The sequence below is a fragment of the Choloepus didactylus genome, chromosome 12 (assembly GCF_015220235.1).
Source record: "Choloepus didactylus isolate mChoDid1 chromosome 12, mChoDid1.pri, whole genome shotgun sequence".
NCBI lineage: Eukaryota > Metazoa > Chordata > Mammalia > Pilosa > Megalonychidae > Choloepus > Choloepus didactylus.
This window is the reverse complement of record NC_051318.1, coordinates 59,694,918-59,711,810: the sequence shown is the minus strand read 5'-3', so window position 1 is coordinate 59,711,810 and position 16,893 is coordinate 59,694,918. Positions and strand designations below refer to the sequence as shown.

Genomic DNA, 16,893 nt, shown 5'->3' with positions numbered 1-16,893 from the left:
TGGAGTATGGGTCACTTTCTTTTTTATTTATAAGACAGTTTTCATTGTATTTCCAAGGCCTAGTATAAAAGTAATGACATTGCTTTTTTAACAAATTTTTTCCAATTTTTTTCCAACAGATCTGTATGTAGGATCAGGCCTTTCAAGCAGGTATTTATAACTGCTGTCATTTCCTAACAGGCAGTCCTGGTTTCCACCGCCCCCTCCAGGTTACAGTGTCACCCCAAGCACAGGAACAAGCAGAAGGTAAGGGAGAGGTGTCAGAGGGAATTCTGCTATTTGGTAGAAGAAGGTGTCAGATATTGACAAACTTTAGCTGTGGATGCTTTGGAATAAACTGGAGGCAATTTCATGAACTCTGGATTCTGGACTAGATGGTGTCCCATGGAAATGGGGACCTGGCGGGAAACCCAGCAGGTGCTGAGGAGTAAGGAGGGGACAGAGATCAAAAATGGAGCCAAGCACCTCATACAGGAGCTGATGTGGGCTCCTGGTGTGCAGCTGCTTCTGTGCTGTGATGGAGACAGAGCTGTGGATGGGAATATGTGTAGCAAGTTCCTTGTGAACGTTAAGTGACAGTTGTGTGTTTTCTAGTTTTATTTTTGTTGAGACCAATAGTTGTAACTAAAATTGCATATCATGTGGAGGGCATCTTGGTCTTTTGCAATTTCCAACAGTGTGCAAAATATGAAGTTTACAATGTAGCATTTAAAGAAGCAGGCATATCTGTAGAACTCCTATAATTCTGTCATCACTAACACAGGAAGAAAATAGGCATACAACTTGGTTTTGATTTCAGGTATTCAAAGATATTTTTATATCATCAACCCCTAAAATATCTTCACCAAATATCTCCATGTTTCAGTGGGATTTATTTTCTCAACTACATTGGTAGAGTATTACTAACCTGTGTGCTTGTTTAATATTAGATCAGTTTATTTCCTGAAATTTTCATTTATGGTGCAGACTTTTAATGTCTCTATTGTTTCCAAATGAGCACATGCCCTTTACTATAATTTAGATTCACACTGTAAGGGCATAAATAAACTTTAGTCAGTCATTAGACACAAAGAGCTCAACTTGATTTTTTCACACCTGTCATTGCATCTGTTTGTTTTTTTTTTATATAACTAAATCAAATTATTGAACATAGTGAACAACTTGGAATTACATCTACCTTCTGTTAAAATGTTTTATTTATTTTTAAATCTATAATCTACTGGTGACTTCTAATTATATGAACCACCAAATGTAGACTATATTTCTAGTTTAAAATTTTCCTTCTCCTTAGACTGTTAAATATTTCCTTTTGGGTGTTACTTTCATGGAGCTACCTAAGTCGGTAACTGGAAGTTCTGCTTTACTATTGTCTCCGGAGCTTTGCAGGATCCATTCAATTTTCTCTTGATAGACAATACCCAGCAATTTGTTTGGAAATATTGATAATTTATTTCCAAATTAACTTCTTATTTTTGTTCTGTATTCACTATTTTTTTTTATTAAATTCAGTTTTACTGAAATACATTCACAAACCATACAATCACCCACAGTATACAATCCACCGTCCACAGTATGACAACATAGTTATGCGTTCACCACCACAATCCATCTCCGAACATTCTCCTTACATCAGAAAGAACCAGAACAAGAATAAAAAATAAAAGTGAAAAAAGAACACTCAGATCATCCCCCCATCCCACCCCATTTGTCCTTTAGTTTTTATCCCCATTCCTCCACTCATCCATACACTAGATAAAGGGAGTGTGATCCACAAGGTCTTCACAATCACACTGTCACCCCTTGTAATCTACATTATTATATAATTTTCTTCAGGAGTCCAGACTGCTGGGTTGGAGTTTCGTAATTTCAGGTATTTACTTCTAGCTATTCCAATACATTAAAGCCTAAGAGGTGTTATCTATATACTGCATAAGAATGTCCACCAGAGTGACCTCTCGACTCCATTTGAAATCTCTCAGCCACTGAAACTATTTCATCTCATTTTGCATCCCCCTTTTGGTCAAGAAGATACTCTCAGTCCCACGATGCCGGGTCCACATTCATCCCCGGGAGTCATACTCTGCATTGCCAGGGAGATTTACACCTCTGGGAGTCGGGTCCCACGTAGGGGGGAGGGCAGCGAGTTCACCTGTCGAGATGGCTCAGTTACAGAGAGAGAGAGGGCCACATCTGAGCAACAAAGAGGTACTCAGGGGGAGACTCTTAGGCACCATTACATGCAAGTTTAGACTCTCCTTTGTGGTAATGAGCTTCATAAGGGCAAGTCCCATGCTTGAGGGCTCAGCACATCAAACCTCCAGTCCCAATATTTGTGGCAACATCAACACCAGTCCGGGTGAGGATTGTCCAACACATCTGCACCTTCCCCCAGATCCTCGGGGCTGGGGAGGGGGAGGCTGTAAATATATTTTTTATTATCTGCCCAAATTACTCTGGGATGTGTCACTATTTCACTCCAGCCTATACTAACCTACCGTATCTCACTTCCTATTCAAAGTTCCATGCAATTGTGGTGTTTGAACAAATCGACTGTAGAGTTGTACTGTTCAGAAAATTTAGATCCTGTACCAAATAGATATCTATTCCCTTGGTCTCATATGGAAGTTGAAGTTTTAAAACACAATCAGTTTCAACCTTTACCCTTTGGCCTGGCTTGCCCTACTCTTATGTATTCACTATTAATGTAAATTATCATTATAATAAGCGAGTGGTTATATAACTGTGTAGCAATATAGAAGGATTATTGGTGAGTTAGTATCTCATGTTTCCAATGCCCACTGAGCTTGTGGATTTCTGCTTGTTCAGAACTGACAGAGCTTAGCTATATGCCCTGACAATTCATACACTGCTGCCTGTGATTTACATAGATGAAATGAATTATGATATTCCTATTTCTGACCCCTGGGTCAGATCTATAATACCAGAACTAAGGAAAAGAGATTATTTGGACTCAGTTGATCAATTTTGATATCTATTCCTTTTTAGAGTCACAGATTATCAATATAATGGCTAAACTGAAAAAAGTTCTTTTTGAGGGTCAGAGATAATAGCATCATGCCATGCTTTCAGGAGGAGAGAATAATAACAATATAGCAATGCCTTTGATTTCTAAAGTGCTTTTCTTTGAAAGAGCTCAAAGTACAGCTTTGGATTCTTGCTTTTAATTCTAGTGCATCCCCAGAGCTGAGAAATAACCTTTTTAGCAAATTTTGAAAAATAGAAACAGTTTATCAAATGACAAAAGGGAATAAAAGCTTCAAAAAGAGATCTTTGTCCCCACAAGAGCACAAAGAAGATGAAAATAGGTCAAAACAAGGTAAAAATGGGGGACTATGATTTTTAATACTAAGAGATCAATGCTAAACCTATTTCCCTTCACTCTGCTAATATTATCACCCTCATCCTTTAACTCTCCCTTCTCCAAAATAATCTTCCCTCAACGCTGACACCCTTACTCTCTTCTTTCTTCATTTGGTGAACCTTAATTTCCTTATCACCTAATCTTTCCTTGAAATTTCATTTCCTCCCACACATCCCTCTCTGTGCAGCATATTAAAAAAGACCACCAGGCTTCCAAATAAATAAACAAATAAACAAATAACACTTTTCCTGTCCTTTTTTTCCTTGACATCTCTGTGGCCTTTGACACTGTGGATTATCCCAACCCTCAGTTTTTCCTTCTGGACTTATATCCTGTAGAAGAAATAAAACAACTGTGTTTGGATTAAAACCTTGTGTTGGTGTTATGTTTGCATGAAAATCTATTGCAGACCACTCTTTATTACAGAGTCTCCAAACGGCAGCTTGGAGTCTGAGAGTCTGAATCTCTCTTACCAACAAAAGGACCCATGATATACATACCTTTATCTATATAAGTAACCGTATCTATAGGTACCTATAGCTATATGTTTATCTATGCCTGTGTCTATATAGGTCTATGTTTAGGTCTTTATCTACATCTGTAACTTTATGTCTAAATGTAATTATTTCTATGTACACATACATTCATATATATAATTAGCATAAGACTGTTGAATTCAATTAGAGCTTAAATGAGAAAACTGTATTTTGTAAATTAACCATATTTTATAGTAAAAACTATAGGTTCTAAAACAAGTATTATTTTACATATGATATACATTAGTCTTGCAATGAAAGGTTTCAGACCTGGGTGACCAAACAAAATTTTGGAGTTAAGAGTTGAATATCTGACAGTTTCTTGCCCCTTCTTTGAAAAACATTAAAGAGAGAAGCTATAATTCATGATAACAAGACATAGAATGTAAAGATTCTGAACTTAAAACTTTGTCCCTTCTGGATGATTTCTACGGCTACTCTTTATTCATTGTGCTTCTGGTCATTGGAATGTAAACGTTCTCTGACCTCTTCTTCCTTCTTTTACTGAAAATGGAAATAACCAGTATGGTGTTTTGAATTATCAAGATATGTCCACAAGATCATTTTCTTTGAAGTCTTCTTATCATATAACATTGGAACCTATAATTTATTTTAATTTTAATCAAAATTAAATCAAAATTTTAGCTTTATAAGTGTTATTCCTCATTATATTCATGTATCTCTTCCTACTGCTCTGATCACACTCCTGTTTCACTGGTCCCCTCCCCAGCGTTTCATGTTCAAACCACTTCCATCTTCAAAAATTACTTTCTAAAAAAAAAAAAAAAAGCTTCAAAAAACAAAACCAAAAAAAGCCTAATAGCCTTCTTTAATCTTTCAAACCCATGCAACTGGTACCCTATCTCTTTCTCTTCACAGCCATAGTTCTTGAAAGCTTTTCTTCTTGAAATGTCCAAATACACTTGCAAAAGATTTTAATAAGTATGTGGGTGGTAAGAGTGGCAGTGTTTCCTTGTAGAAGACCAGAGCAATCTACTTAAAATGCAGTATTAGAAATCCCTGTTTGTAAGATCTTCGGCCATCCCTGCTACTGGGCATTTTTCCACATGCCGTAGCCTGTTGCTATGTTGCTCACTAGCTCCTCACTCCCTCTTCCTTCACTCTTTGCTGTGCCAGCCTTTCCCCAGAGAACCTCATCTTCATAACCAAACATGATGAGCTATTTGCTCTTCGAAAGGTAATATGTACTAGCTTTTAAAATAGAATTATTTTATCATGGTGCAATGATATCAACATTCAGTCAGTAACACTTAAAATACAAAAACTATCATTGACCTATCTTTCTCCTTTGCTCTCCTTATTCAAACAATCATCAAATCATTTCATTTTCCTTCCCAGTGGCTTGTCGTCTTTACTCTCAACTTGTGTTTAATGGTCTTATCATCTTAGCCATGGGTTTACTATTTGGGCTGCTTTTTTCCAGAATACTGTCACTGTTACGAACTGTGAAAGGTCTGCAGTTGCACACTACTTGCAATCTAACACGCTAGCCTGCCACAGTTTTCATGGATGCAGGGAGAAGATGTGAGATTTCTGGGTCAGAGGTAAAGGACAGTGTATAGCTCACAGCAATATTAGTAACCAGACTATCATCATTTTTGCATCAGTTCCTTAAGCTCCAATTTCTACGAGGCAAAATGAAGGGGGCCAGGTGACACTTGCATATGCAAATATGCCAAGATGAATGTCCATGCAGTGAGTTACATTACAGGATAGGAACCCTGAGCTTAGGGAACTCAAATCTTTTATAATGGGCAGTAAGTGTGTCTGCCCTTTGTTCTAAAAAGAGACATCTCTGTCTGCTAAGGTGTTTGTTATGCGAACATCTTTTGTAAGATAGCGTAAGGCAAGGCAGTCAGTACCTCTGCTTACGCAGATACACAAGAGACCCATGGAGAATTGTCTCCCAATAACTACTACATAAGGGATTTTTCCAAAATGCCTTTTATCATGCATTGTACTTCTTCCACCTCAATAACCTAATATGACCCTACGTGCGCACACACACATGCACACATACCCTTCCACACACACACACACACACATGCACCCATACAACTTAAAGGTTAAATTCCCAACCACTTAGCTTGACACTATATTCTGGCCCTATCTTTTTCATTTTTACATTCAATTTTTAAGCTACATTTTAAGATACAAATGTTAAGCTACATTAAGGACCTTTGCTCCCTACTGACTGGTCTAGTTAACTGTTCTTCCAAAACACTTTTCAGATTTTTTCTGCAATTCCTTTAAAATGTTTACCACATGAACATTTATTAAGACCTGTTGTGAACCAAGCACTATACAGATTAAATGTTAACTAAGGCAGAGAGTGTTCATTCCTCAAAGAGCTAATAAAATTGAAAGTTGGATAACATGTTTACACGAATAACCATAACAAAAGATCAGCCATGCTGTCGTGATGTGGGCATCAATTTTCTCTGGGAGATGTGATGTGGTGAGTAGAGCTTCTAACTGGGACCTCAGGGAATATGTCCTAGAAGAGGTGTGGGGGAAGGAAAGAAATTACACCAAGCTGGGTTTTCATACCCAGGGTGATTTTAAGCATAGTGATACCATAATCAATGTAGGAAGAAATAGGAGCAAAATGGGGAGTACTGAATTGGTCTTAAGTTGGATGTGTTTTGTTTTGAACAGGTGGAGTCTAGGGTACTGGCATGAATCTTAAACTCTCCATACAACTTTCTCAGCCAAGGGGTTGCTTTTGTCATCTGAACCCAGAAAGTTTATTGTCTACAATCATCATTTTGCATTAATTATGAAAGACCTCAAAACATGACTTACATCTGCAATATACTCAACTAGATAGTATCATCATCTTACAACTCTTTGAAACATCAAGTAAATTTATCCATAGTAACTTGTCAATAAGTACATATTGATTGATTGGTTTAAATTTTTCGTATTATCTACAAGAAAAGATAATGAATTTCCCTCAAACCATTATCCTGTTTGTCTCTTTGCATTGATCTTATTCTATGTAGTTAGGTTATGATGACAGTTTAAACACATTTTCCTGTCTCCTTTCAAACATTTTTTAAGCTCTATGTGCTAAAAAACATTTTTCTAGATGCTAGGAATGCAGAGACAAGAAAAGACAAGAAACTCAAAGTTCAGCAGGGGAGTTATTTTGAGCTGGAAGGACAACACGAGGACTAGCCCTGACTGAGAGTGGGTCCTTGAGGTTATGCTAAGCACAAAGATAGAGAGACCCACAAACTATGTGAGAGTATAGAAGGGGAGGCAATGGAGGGTGTGTTTGGGGTACAATAGGGTCAAAAGAGGTAAATCTTAAAGAATGAGTAAGAGTAAGTCAGGTGTAAGGGTGAGGGTGGGGAGGGAGCCATTCCAGGCAGAAAAGAGAGAAGCAGCAAATGTTCTGACCCAAGGGACCATGGTGTGTGTGTGTGGGTGTGGGTGTGTGTGGGTAGGCATGTGTGTGTAGAATGAGGGGCTTCCCATCCAAGGGACACTCACTGTATTCATCCTTTATAGTTATGTTTACTAGTAGGAGGGATTCAGTAATTCTAATTCTGATGTTGTGGAAAAACCTCTTTTCATGTAAGACATTATGGGTAGATACCCATTCATAATTTGCACACAAAATATGTGCTTATATGTTGAGGTAATGTTCTGCTGTTAGGTAATTTGGAGAGATTGTGAAGAATATGTAAAGGAAAGTATTAATGTCATCAATATGGAAAATTAGTAGAAAGTCAGAGCCAGTGAATATTTCCCCTTCCTACTTCTTTCATTTTAAGACCTATCAGAAAGCCTGAAAGCAAATTGTAAACAATCACTAGTGTATGTCTTCATTTTTTCAAGTTCTTCAACTCTTTTTCATCTTCAAACACTTTAAAAGAGCGATAGCATTCTTCAAGCTTAAGCCAATGGAGTGGATAATAGGTATGTTTCAAGAGAAATTTGCAGTTGCATCACCATGAAATATGGAAGTTAAATTTCTGGGAAGTTAATATTGAAGTTGCTTTTGGTTTCAGAACTCAGTATTAAAATCTCAGTATTTTATGGTAAATTCAAATGCTTCTGACTATGTATTTAGGTGATTTAGAGATTCAGCAGTTACAAGTCATGTAAAAATTTAAGAAACCTGCTGAATCTGGATTAAAGTATTTGCTTAACAGATAATATGAGTGTTTTTGAACGTTACCAGTTATGGTGATTCAGGAACAACAATGAAACTACCACTAACAATAGCAACAACAACAAAGTGTTTTTTTCTGGAATCATTGTCAGAGAAGGAGAAGAAAATATGTAATATTTGTTAAAATTAAAAAAGGTGGAAACACATCTAGGAAAGTTACCCTATAATTGAATGTTTTCTACATACCATCATAATTTCTCATCCTTATTTGTTTCAACCTCTTCCCCTTCAGTGATTTTCATTTCCAGTTAGCTGATTGGTAGACATGGAGAAGGGCAGAAAAAAACCCTGACTGATAAGTGAGTTGCCATGACAACCTTACACTATATTTTTTCTCTGTCTGTAATTATAAATGGTAAAATATAATCTTTCTCATTATCCTTTAACATGTTTTAACTCTGTTGGTACCAAACATTCTACAAGGTTTTATATCATGCTAAATAAAAACAAACAATTTCATTTGTATTTCAACAAAATATTCCTTATATTAACTAGAATCTGTTTTGTAAATCTTAAGCTTCTAAGACAAACACTAGCAGCATGTCAAAGTACAGTGATTTTTAGATCTTACCTGAATGCTACATTATTCATCCTAAACATTCCAAAGAATGAAAATGTTAGCCTGAGTTAAGAGTCACTAATTTTAAAACGTATTGTTTGAATAGCACACGGAGAAAGAGAATACAGAATGTGTGAATGAAGACATGAGTTGCTTTTTCCTCAGTCCTGTAGAGTCAGTCCCTGACCTCCTAACACTAGTTCTAAGTAACTCATGCATTTAAAAAGCAACAATTAAAGTGAAAAGCATCTCTGCTTCCTCCATCCATGTTCCCTTCTCCCCACCCTCCCTGGGGCCCCTTTTGCCTCTGCCACTGCAGGGGGAGCCCTGGGAAACAAAATGAAGCTTGCAGGGATCCTCCAGGTACAGAAGTAAGGGGAAAGAAGCAACTACAAGAAGCGGGGTATCTAGGCTGATCAAACCATCAGCACAAAAGCGACAACTCTTGAAGTGACAACCCCTTCTGCCCCCAGCCATGAAAACCAGTTCAATTTTAAAAAAATTTTTTTCATCATTTAGTTGTATTGCCTGAGAGCCTACCAATCAGAGATTTATAAAGCTCACCTCAGTTAAAAGCATGAAAATTCTGGCAGGTTAAAGGAGCTGTCTTCTGGCTGTTCAAATCTTAGTGTCAATTACATAAATTGGGTTTTTTGTTTGTTTTTTTCCTGCTGAACCTGTGCAGAATTTGTGCACACTAAGGGAAAGGAGGTTTGGATTTTGTGGGGAAGACTGGAAGGTGGCTTTGGAGCAAGAAGGCTCTGGGAGGCTGGAAGGCCTGGGTATGGTGCGGTGTGGTAAAGGGAAAAAACCCTGGCATGGGGGCTATGTGCCCAAAAGCCTGGGGGAAAAGCAGTGGGAGCATGGAGGAGGGGGTACAAGACCAACATGTTGCTCAGGAATGGCCTTTTACTCAGAAAACAGCACCTTCTTTTCCCTCCCCTCATCTCTTTTACTTCTCTCACAAGGAAAATGGAATCATGCATTATAGACCCTTTTGAATCTGGCTTCTTTCCCTTAGCATAATGCATGTGAGATTCATCTATGCATTTATCAACAGTTCATTGCTTTTTATTGCTGAGTAATATTCCATTGTATGGATGTACCACAGTTCATTATCTATTCACCAGTTGCAGGATATTTGGGTTGTTTCCAAAGTTGCTTTAGATATTTGCATACAGGTTTTTGTGTAAACATACATGCTGGTTTCTCTTGGGTAAATACCTACGGGTGGGTTCGCTAGGTCATATGGTGAGTAGGTGTTTAACTTTATAAGAGACTACCAAAGTGTTTTCAAAGTAGCAGTAACATTTTGCATTTCTACCAACAATGTATGAAAGTTCCAGTTGTTCCATTTCCTTGCTACCACTTAATATTTTCTGTTAAAAATATTTTAGCTGTTCTAATGGGGACATAGTGTATCTCACTGTAGATTTAATTTACCTGACCCAAAGACTAATGATGTTGAGCATCTTTTTACATGCTTAATTGCCATCAGTACATCTTATTTGGTGAGTTATCTGTTCAAATCTTTTGCCTATTTTGTTATTTGGTGGTTTGATTTTTTGATTGTTGAAGTTTGAGAGTTTTTAAAAAATACGTTCTGTATACAAGTTCTTTGTCAGATATGTGATTTACAAATATTTTTTCCCAATGTATGGCTTGTTTTTTTCATTCTCTCAGTAATGTATTTTGCAGAGCAAAAGTTTTTTAATTTAATGGAGTCCACTTTATCATGTTTTCTTTTATGGATTATGCTTTTGTGTCATATCTAAAAACTCTTTAACCTTTGGTCACAAAGATTTTCTTCTCTGTTAGCTTCTGAAAGTTTTATAGTTTTACATTTTACATGGAGGTTGATGAGCCATTTTGAGTAGACTCCTTTTCGATGCTGAAAAATTTTGTTTCACCTAAAAATAGTTGAACTATTCTTATCATGTCATTGCAAAAATATCTAATAATAAAAAACTACTATGAATTCAGCAATACTTTAAAAATGAATTTGAATTTCATTAACCGCAGCAGCATCTACATATGTTTGAGAAGTGTAGTAAACCTATGTGCAAGGCTACAGCAGATGCTTGGGAGTCCTGAGAATTTTAGGATTCCTTGAAATAGCTGCATCCTCGTCGCCACCTAGTGGTTTGCCATCCACAAATTTGGACCGATCGGCACTTCCCATTGTAGATAAACTCTCAGACAGAATAAGTGTTCTTTCTAGGGTCCAAGAGAAAGTTAGTGACAGCTAGAGTAGACAATAGATCTCCTGAGCTCTAGTCCAATGAATGTTCCATTACTGTGTTATGATTTTACTGAAGTTGTCACTGGTTGCTACAAAGCACATCATCATCACAGTTATCATTCCTTTAAGGTGTTTTATAAGCTATTTGAGAGCTTGGACCACACTTTTTCTAGTCTTGAATGCCACATTTTGCCTCATACACTGCTATGTGTCCTAACATTATAATTTGGCAGTTGTGGAATAAGTGCTTGTTGAGTTAATGGCCTCAGTAAGTTATATATGTATAATCTTATTTGGGCATGGAAATATTGCAGAGCAATCATTATTATATTTGCTATTAGAGAAACCTAGAAGAGTATTGATTGAGTACAGCGTGATAAAGATGTAGAGAAAAACTAGGTTGAAATCCTGGCCTAGCTACTTACTAGCAGCGTGACCCAGGGCAAATCACTCAACTTTTTTTTGTGCCACAGTGAAATAAGAATAGTAATACACAACACATAGGGAGAATGTATGAATTAGATATAGTAATGTATGTGAAAGCCTGGCAAAGCATCTGGCATTTTACTGAGATGCCTACATATAAGTTCCACCTCCCTTACCATTGTTGGCGTAAAAAATCCATTTGTAGAATTCCAAAGCTAAGCACAATGGGAATTGAAAACATAAATATCAGTCAATTATTGCTGGTTCAACCTCAACCTGTGCTATAGTAAATATATATAGAAATGTTCTTCCCAAATAAGTCTTTATCAGAAGTCACAGAATCAAGTAAGTTATCCAAAGAGCCATGATAGAAAGGAAGTGATCCTTCGAGCAGCACGTGAAAATGAAGAAATATAAACAGCTTTCTTTGCAGTGTTATTTCTAGTAGCTATGGTCATTGAGCTCCTTTCTATATGTTTCCACTTTTCTTGTGAGAGCTGCCTTTTTAGTCCTGGAAGTTATTCTTTATGATTGTAGCCACTAATGTGGTGGCATCAATCCTGCAAAGGTCTTGTGAGGTGGGGATAAGGGTGGAGGGTAGAGCCGGGTCAATGTAACCAACTTCAACACTGGGTCTCAAAGCTGCATTCAGTCAAATTCTTTCCTCATTAATATTTCTTGTTTCCTTCTCTCAAATATTCCTGGCCACAGCTTCCTGTCTCACTCTTACATTTCACACCCCCACTTGGCATCAAACTGTCTCTTGGCAAGGCACGAATGACTTCCCTCATTGCCCACATAGGGCTTGGGTTCTGTCATCTGTGGCTGTCATTGCAGAGACTGAATGAAAGTGACTTTAAGGTGAAATAAGCATGGCAGTGCATGGCCTTTAGCCGGGCAGGGGTGTAAATGTATTGTCCTCAGAAATAAATGTTCTTCCTCTGCTTTTCTTCGCCTTCACAATCATACACCTACTTTTTTCTTTCCTGGGTCCTCGCCAAACCAGCTCAACACTGTGTACCTAGAACTCCTCTTTTCTCTACCCCTTCTCTGCCTCCTGGCTCCACTCAATCAATATTTACCCACCTCTTTGAGGCTTTAGACATTCTAAAATGGAAGAAATTTAGCATGTCATTAACATAATTCTGACATAAGCAAAGTTTGGCACCAACCCATTTCTATTCTATGTAACTCTTGGTCCCATCTTGTTAGCTCTCCCCTTTCTGTCCGCAGATATCCAGTGCTCTCTGCAGCCCCATTATTACCCAGGAGTGACCAACTCCTTTTCCTTTCCTCTACCTCTGGGAAGAAAGCATGTAATCAGCTAATTCACAGATATACAATAAATACTCATTATTGTTCAACGCATATACCCAATGCAGGAATATTTTTAAGAAAAGAAGAGGGTGACGATCCAAATGAAGTAATATCTAACTGTGGAATCAGGCACTAAGCCAAGATGTGGAGATCATTTCAGTGTTGATGGTTCTTTTTGGCGTATCATACAACACAAGCATGCCTCAGAGCTCCTGGCAACTCCTTCAGTAGTGGAATGAACAATGTATTTCTCCTAGGGAACTGCTACGTTGCCCAGATTTTAAGTACTCCAGGTCCTTCTTCAGTACCTATTTCCGGTACCACCAAACAGAAATTCAAACAATCATTCCCTTATTCATTCATTCAATACATCTTTCTTGGGTGCTGATGCCATACATTAACCTAGTACTTGGGTTATAAACTATTCTTTTTAGGAGCTTTCAATCTAGTGTGGAGATGGAAAATTACATGTGATTCAGAATAGCATATGTGCTATGAAAAGGATGTTCTGTGGGGAAACATAGGAATGTACCTAGCATGGCTTTGGGTTACTGGAGGCAGTAGCACCTGAGCCCAAGTCCGAAAGGCAAAGAGAAAGTATCCAGAAGAAAAAGAGAAGGAGGTATTTCAGAGAAGAGGGGAGAACACTGTGAGGTGGGTTTAGGAAAAGCATGGCTACAGCATTAGGTTCTTGTGGAGAGAAAACAACAAGAACCACAGCAAAGGACATTTATTGAGCACTTATCATGAGCCAGGCAGTGTTCTAATGGATTTGCATACCTTACTGCTGGTTCAGTGCTGCCGTCAACACAAGAGCTAGGTGTCCACAGTGCTCTGCGTTCCACTGCTGGCCCCACCCAGAGAAATCTACAGGATGAACTCCATCACATCCTCCATCCCTGTTTCCGTGGGTCTCCACAAGAATCCCAGTCAGGTCATTTCTTATCACCCAGACCATCCCCACAGAGCCCTGTACATCCCTAAACCTAACTCAGTCTCATGTCATCCTGAACTCTCAAGCCCTGCCACTGTGCCACCATTACCTTCAAAGCCTCATCTATGCATGATCCCTCACCTTTGCATGGGCTCTCTCCCAAAGGACACTGCTCCCATAGCCTCCCTCTCAATGAGAGCTGTTTATCCCCAACCCCAGGAACCACAGGGCCTGGAGAAACAGTACGGGTCCCAAGTTCAGCCCTTGCCCTCTTTTTGTCTACCTGCACTGACTCCCTTGGCGATCTCATCTAGTTTTTTTTTTTTTTTTCACTTTTTTTTTTTATTTTTTTATCTTCATTTTATTGAGATATATTCACATACCATGCAGTCATACAAAACAAATCGTACTTTTGATTGTTTACAGTACCATTACATAGTTGTACATTCATCACCTAAATCAATCCCTGACACCTTCATTAGCACACACACAAAAATAACAAGAATAATAATTAGAGTGAAAAAGAGCAGTTGAAGTAAAAAAGAACACTGGGTACCTTTGTCTGTTTGTTTCCTTCCCCTATTTTTCTACTCATCCATCCATAAACTAGACAAAGTGGAGTGTGGTCCTTATGGCTTTCCCAATCCCATTGTCACCCCTCATAAGCTACATTTTTATACAATTGTCTTCGAGATTCATGGGTTCTGAGTTGTAGTTTGATAGTTTCAGGTATCCACCACCAGCTACCCCAATTCTTTAGAACCTAAAAAGGGTTGTCTAAAGTGTGCATAAGAGTGCCCACCAGAGTGACCTCTCGGCTCCTTTTGGAATCTCTCTGCCACTGAAGCTTATTTCATTTCCTTTCACATCCCCCTTTTGGTCAAGAAGCTGTTCTCCGTCCCACGATGCCGGGTCTACATTCCTCCCCGGGAGTCATATTCCATGTTGCCAGGGAGATTCACTCCCCTGGGTGTCTGATCCCACGTAGGGGGGAGGGCAGTGATTTCACCTTTCAAGTTGGCTTAGCCAGAGAGAGAGGGCCACATCTGAGCAACAAACAGGCATTCGGGAGGAGGCTCTTAGGCACAACCATAGGGAGGCCTAGCCTCTCCTTTGCAGCAACCGTCTTCCCAAAGGTAAAACCTATGGTAGAGGGCTCAACCCACCAAACCACCAGTCCCCTATGTCTGTGGTCATGTTAGCAACCATGGAGGTGGGGTAGGCGAATACCCCTGCATTCTCCACAGGCTCCTCAAGGGGGCACTACATCTTTTTTTTTTCCTTGTTTTCCGTTTTTTTTTTTTTTTTAACTTTCCCTTCTTTTTTAAATCAACTGTATGAAAAAAAAGTTAAAAAGAAAACAAACATACAATAAAAGAACATTTCAAAGAGACCATAACAAGGGAGTAAGAAAAAGACAACTAACCTAAGATAACTGCTTAACTTCCAACATGTTCCTACTTTACCCCAAGAAAGTTACCTAATATAGCAACATTTCTGTGAACTTGTTCCTACTATATCCATCAGAAATTAACAGACCATAGTCATTCCTGGGCATCCCCAGAACGTTAAATAGCTTATCTGTTCTTCTTGGATTATTGTTCCCCCTTCCTTAATTGCTCTCTACTGCTAGTTCCCCTACATTCTACATTATAAACCATTTGTTTTACATTTTTCAAAGTTCACATTAGTGGTAGCATATAATATTTCTCTTTTTATGCCTGGCTTATTTCGCTCAGCATTATGTCTTCAAGGTTCATCCATGTTGTCATATGTTTCACGAGATCGTTCCTTCTTACTGCCGCGTAGTATTCCATCGTGTGTATATACCACATTTTATTTATCCACTCCTCTGTCAAAGGACATTTGGGTTGTTTCCATCTCTTGGCAATTGTGAATAATGCTGCTATGAACATTGGCGTGCAGATATCTGTTCGTGTCACTGCTTTCCGATCTTCCGGGTATATACCGAGAAGTGCAATCGCTGGATCGAATGGTAACTCTATATCTAGTTTTCTAAGGAACTGCCAGACTGACTTCCAGAGTGGCTGAACCATTATACAGTCCCACCAACAATGAATAAGAGTTCCAATTTCTCCACATCCCCTCCAACATTTGTAGTTTCCTGTTTGTTTAATGGCAGCCATTCTAACCGGTGTTAGATGGTATCTCATTGTGGTCTTAATTTGCATCTCTCTAATAGCTAGTGAAGCTGAACATTTTTTCATGTGTTTCTTGGCCATTTGTATTTGCTCTTCAGAGAACTGTCTTTTCATATCTTTTGCCCATTTTATAATTGGGCTGTCTGTACTATTGTCATTGAGTTGTAGGATTTCTTTATATATGCAAGATAACAGTCTTTTGTCAGATACATGGTTTCCAAAAATTTTTTCCCATTAAGTTGGCTGCCTCTTTACCTTTTTGAGAAATTCCTTTGAGGTGCAGAAACTTCTAAGCCTGAGGAGTTCCCATTTATCTATTTTCTCTTTTGTTGCTTGTGCTTTGGGTGTAAAGTCTAGGAAGTGGCCGCCTAATACAAGGTCTTGAAGATGTTTTCCTACATTATCTTCTAGGAGTTTTATGGTACTTTCTTTTATATTGAGATCTTTCGTCCATTTTGAGTTAATTTTTGTGTAGGGGGTGAGGTAGGGGTCCTCTTTCCTTCTTTTGGATATGGATATACAACTCTCCCAGCCCCATTTGTTGAAAAGACCATTATGACTCAGTTCAGTGACTTTGGGGGCCTTATTAAAGATCAGTCGGCCATAGATCTGAGGGTCTATCTCTGAATTCTCAATTCGATTCCATTGATCTATATGTCTATCTTTGTGCCAGTACCATGCTGTTTTGGCAACTGTGGCTTTGTAATAAGCTTCAAAGTCAGGGAGTGTAAGTCCTCCCACTTCGTTTTTCTTTTTTAGAGTGTCTTTAGCAATTTGAGGCATCTTCCCTTTCCAAATAAATTTGATAACTAGCTTTTCCAAGTCTGCAAAGTAGGTTGTTGGAATTTTGATTGGGATTGCATTGAATCTGTAGATGAGTTTGGGTAGAATTGACATCTTAATGACAGTTAGCCTTCCTATCCATGAACATGGAATATTTTTCCATCTTTTAAGGTCCCCTTCTATTTCTTTTAGTAGAGTTACATAGTTTCCTTTGTATAGGTCTTTTACATCTTTGGTTAAGTTTATTCCTAGGTACTTGATTTTTTTAGTTGCTATTGAAAATGGTATCTTTTTCTTGAGTGTCTCTTCAGTTTGTTCATTTCTAGCATATAGAAACATTACTGACTT

The 16,893-nt window shown here is 38.3% G+C and overlaps 1 protein-coding gene across 7 annotated transcripts in view; it reads left to right on the top strand.

Moving 5' to 3' along the window:
• Window positions 1–16,893, top strand: part of SCEL (sciellin) — a 121,790-nt gene that overhangs the window by 30,559 nt on the left and 74,338 nt on the right. For all 7 annotated transcript variants that reach the window (XM_037799963.1, XM_037799964.1, XM_037799962.1 and 4 more), the window contains one exon: window positions 181–246. In XM_037799963.1, coding sequence (XP_037655891.1) covers window positions 181–246 — 66 coding nt within the window. The remainder of the gene's footprint in view (window positions 1–180; window positions 247–16,893) is intronic.